Source organism: Triticum dicoccoides, chromosome 6A (genome assembly GCF_002162155.2).
Source record: "Triticum dicoccoides isolate Atlit2015 ecotype Zavitan chromosome 6A, WEW_v2.0, whole genome shotgun sequence".
Taxonomy (NCBI): Eukaryota; Viridiplantae; Streptophyta; class Magnoliopsida; order Poales; family Poaceae; genus Triticum; species Triticum dicoccoides.
In genome coordinates this window covers 522,369,987-522,374,813 of record NC_041390.1, presented here as the reverse complement: position 1 = coordinate 522,374,813, position 4,827 = coordinate 522,369,987, and the positions used below count along the sequence as shown (strand labels likewise).

Genomic DNA, 4,827 nt, shown 5'->3' with positions numbered 1-4,827 from the left:
TTCACAGTATTGAGACAAGTCCAATGTGTTTGGTAGTTGCAGCAATTGGTACTCCCTCCGTAAAGAAATATAGGAGCGTTTAGAGCATAAACTATGCCATCACCCAGTATTAGGATGGATCAATCCAAAATGCTCCAGATCTGACATATCTAAGTAACTGTTCCTCAAACAGGAGAATCATACTTTAATTTAGTGTGGTTCTCCAATATCATTACAAAAGGAGGAACACTTTCAAGGTATTTATGAGAACCACAGTTTTTTCACAGTATTGAGACAAGTCCAATGTGTTTGGTAGTTGCAGGAATTAGTACTCCCTCCGTAAAGAAATATATAGTGATCTAAACGCTCTTATATTTCTTTACAGAGGGAGTATAGTGTTATGTCTAAAAGTGTAGCTAAGATAACAATCTGTTGTTTAAAAGCCCATGTTCCACAACAATATCTACATTCAAGTTTTAAGTTTCCATAATAACTTCAATATCGATAAAGGTCTGTACACAAAACCGAGCGCTAAGTTATCATACAGTTAGTTGTACCCACATACTTTTTCGAGTTAAATATAATAAATATATCTAACACAGGGAATATGATATGCTTCCTTTTCCTGTGCTTTAGGTTTATTTATGAAGAAAAAAGAACATAAAACTGAAGTGGATGCAAACATGACCATCAAGAGATGTACTGGACTTTGGAGGCTTAACTTCAGTTTTTTTAAAAGCTATTCAGCACACTTCAAAAATCATTAAATATCATTAGTATTTACAATGCTATGATTTCGTAAACCTCTGGAATTTGTTAATAACATATATCTCTGGAAGCCATAGTACCCACGAACTCCAAAAATACTACATATCAAAATTGGATTCAAACACTATTCTCGGTGAGTCTTAGCTTACCATCCCCAGTTAGAATAAAACTGTTTAGGCCTTTAGCTTAATACGACAAGAGCTAAGCCAGGGAACCCATTTTACGAAAACATGGCAAGTCTAATGTGAATTGTGAAATTCATTATACATGTCTGACCCGTATCTGTCCACACAATAGCTCTTACTGTGTAGTCACCAGAAGCCAACTACATATAGGAGCATAAACTATGCCATCATCCAATATTAGGATGGGCCAATCCAAAATGCTCCAGATATGAGATATCTAAGTAACTGTTCCTTAAATAAGCTAATCACTCTTTCATTTAATGTGATTCTCCAAGTATCATTTAAAAAGGAGGAACACATTCAAGATATTTAAGATTGTAACAAACATCTGATTGAACTATATAAGTATAAGGCCCATCAGTTTATTCAGGTTTACCAACAAACTTCTATTATTATGCGTGGAAATAAAACTTTCATTGATACAAGGACCTAGCGAAAATCATCTCATCAAGCTGCAATAGGAACAAGTACTTACAGCTGAACTGCATTTCAAAATGGGCAAAGTTTGAGTGATTTGAACCTATGATCTGATGGCAGTGATTGTCTGAGAACAAGCAATGTCATTCAATCAACCAATCATAGTGCATATCTTCTTATGACACCTTTCGTCAATGATAATCCCTCAAAATATAACTAAACTTACCGATCTAACAGAACCCAGTTCGTGCAAAATAGATCATCTTATTAACATAATCAGTACCATTCGAACACAATGCAGGTTGATACCCACATGACTGCATTGAATACTGACCAGAAACACAGAGAAATAACGCAACCCCCCAGTTTATCACTATCCATTAGAGAATGCAAATCTCAACGTGTGATCAGTGGTCAGGATATATAAACCAAGTTGCACGCGCAACTTTGGAGGACGGCGAGAGCCTGTATCTAACCTCTGTAGCCATAGACGGTGGCGCCGGAGACGAAGGCGCCGATGGCCCCGTTGACGAAGTCGCGCTTCTTGCGCTGGCTCTGCACAATCTGCTCCACGCCGATGTAGAGCCCTCCGACGGCGGCGAAAGTGACCCCGTAGCTGCCGCACATCTTGAGCGTCCGGACGAGGCCCGGGAGCGCGACGTGGCGCTCCACCCGGGGCACGTCGTACCAGGTGGCGACGATGGTGCCCCAGATGGTGCCCGCGGCCAGGCCCGTCACGGCGCCCTTCACCGTCTTCGTCGCCGGCGAGTCATCCTCCATCGCGCCCTTTCCCACTCCCTGCGAGAGCAACATGAAAAAATTAACGCCCGCTCGAGCTCGTGAGCCGAGGAACCCTAGCGCGAGATCGAGATCTGGCAGAAGGAGAGCGCGGTCTGCTCGATTTGATAGGAGGCCCGAGCGACGCGAGCTGCGGGCGTCCCGGTCTGAGAGGTGCGCGTAGTGGGGAGGGAGGGCTGGGGCTTACCTGCGCAGCGTGTGCCGGCGGCCGCGTGCCGAGGCGGAGGCGGAGAAATGGTTGGGATTTCTCGGGCGGAAGGGAGGAGGAGTTGTGGGGTGGAAACGGGAGAGGGGATCGCGTCGTGGGACGGTGGGAGTGCGGGTGAGAGAGAGAGTGAGACGGGCGCAGTGGCCGCCTCGGATCGGCGATGCTCGCTCGCCCGCGCCGTTCGCGTCAGGGTTTAGGCCCGGTCGCTAGGCCGACCATTTCACCATGTACGACACCTCTCATGGGCTTCCAAAGCCCTGTTTGGATTAAAAAAATTGTTTCTTTAGATCTCCGGTTCCAAAATTCGAATTTAAACCAAGTACTGAGACTATCTCGAGAAATGTCTCCTATCTTTTTTTTTTGCATGGTATACGTGTCTCACTTATAACATAAGGATCATAATACAAATCATGTACATACCGACCTGACAAAACTGAACAAATAACAGAACGCTAGTCTTTGCATAAAGGAACAACAACCAAGAAGTAAAATTACAAACAAGACCGGAGAAACCTCTGAGCTTGACACCAACACCCGTCACCTACCTTTGGCACCACCAAAGCAGTCATCAAAGGGAATAATGACAGATCACCTCCATACCCGGGGTCGACGCGGCTCCATCGCTGATAAACGGCTTTGCGGACCTCCAAGGTGGCTCGCCAAAGACAAAACCATTACCGTTGAACGAATCAGACCGGGGCAACACCCCGGATACGTCATCGAACTCCAGATCCGGCATCCCCACATGACTAAGACGTCAGAGGAGGAAACCATACCTGTCATCCTTGTACCATGAACCCAGCACATGATCCACCATCTTTCAGATGTCGTCGATGCAGACCACAATCTGCATCCACTCCTGGACTACCTCCCAATCTTTGCGCCAGTGCTAGAGTGGACGTCGTCGCAACGGCGAAGCCTGAGGACATAGGTCCACCACAAGGATGTCGTCGCCGCCACATTATCCTTGCTTGAACATGCTGAATTCCAGATCCATCCCCAACCATAGGACCAATCGCCTCATCGGAGTAGGATCTGAAGAAATTTTATTCAGCGCCACTATCTCGTCGCCGAAGCCAAGACAATGAACAACCTAAAAAACTAAACTACTTTGGTCTGAAACTATCCACACGCGTGAATCCGGCGACCCCCCTCACCACCGACAAACCAAGGTCATCGGCGGAGGGGAGCCGCCGAAGGACGGCCGCAGAGGTGATGACAAAGCTATATGACCTATCTGAATCTAGATCAAACAGCTTTGTCACAAATTACTTTCTCGGCAAATTGTGGAGCGAAAAGTGGGCCCTCAAGTCTAATCTGTTGATCCCCATTTAGGCACAATCCCATAATTGAAATTAACTTGATGGTGGAATAAAAATGAGCCTTCAAACTTTCATTCTCATCTGGCCTACGTAGAAGTATTGGCGAGGTGTTCTGAATGCGGGCTTCAGTTCCTCTTGAGGCATGATTTGAGGAGCAATTGAACAAAGAAAATAATTATATGTGGCGTTGTTGTTGCGTTCATTTTGTAGAGCATATGATGTAGTTGACCATCTCCCTTTAGTAGCACTAGCAAAAAAAGCCCGTGCGTTGAAACGGGAAAAATATACCCAACATCCCTAACAGAATAATCGTGACTGAAGACATCAATGGGTCCATGTGCATCCCATCTATGTTGTCTCTTACCCTCCTTCCCACCCTTGTTGACAGCGGCCTCGGTGATCATAATCGCAACTCGCTTGAATGTGGCCAGTTCTAAGGTGTTTCTCTTCATATTGATCATGATCAACTACATGATCATGATCACAACCTGTTATGCGTCTTCATATTGATCCTGGTTGTGCGTAGGTGTGATTTTGTTTTGTTTTCTACTATGTTTCCCAACAACATCGCATCACGGCGTTGAAGCGGTCCGATAGCGTGTACCCTTGTGGTGTTGAAGCCGACGTCCGTGCTCCTCTTATAGTATATCTCGCCATAGGGGGTTATCGGAGGTGAACATTGGTTCTGCCCTCCTCCGTCATCAAGCGGCCCCGATGTTGGTCGATGGCTTCCCTGAGGGTGGGGCACAAGGTGGAGAGTAGCGACACCGGTATGTCGCTGAAGCTTATCTATGAGCTTATCGGCATGCATGTGTGATACATCTCAGACATATCTATCTTTTTTTATTGTTTAATGCTATTATATTATCACTTTTATATGATTTTTATATTAATTTATATTATTTTTCTAGACTAACCTATTAATTTAGTGCCCAGTGCTAGTTTGTATTTTTTGCTTGTTTTTTGGTTTCGCAGAAAAGCAATATCTAGGAAGGTCCAAGAAGTACGATGCCGACTTTTGACGATTTTTCTAGAAAACGAAGGACCCTAGAAGCTTTGGGATACCACGAGAGGACCCACAAGCCAGCCACAAGGGCAGGTGGCATGACCAGGGGGTGATCGCGCCATCTAGGCTTGTGGGCCCCCCCGC

The 4,827-nt window shown here is 45.4% G+C and overlaps 1 protein-coding gene across 1 annotated transcript in view; it reads right to left on the bottom strand.

The window, feature by feature from the left end:
* Positions 1–2,493, bottom strand: part of LOC119317658 (outer envelope pore protein 16-3, chloroplastic/mitochondrial-like) — a 5,153-nt gene extending 2,660 nt beyond the window's left edge. Inside the window, exons 1-2 of the mRNA XM_037592139.1 lie at positions 2,335–2,493; positions 1,826–2,147 (exon numbers count right to left, since the gene is read on the bottom strand). Coding sequence (XP_037448036.1) covers positions 1,826–2,129 — 304 coding nt within the window. The 5' untranslated portion in view covers positions 2,130–2,147; positions 2,335–2,493. The remainder of the gene's footprint in view (positions 1–1,825; positions 2,148–2,334) is intronic.
* Between the last annotated feature and the right edge of the window lie 2,334 nt (positions 2,494–4,827).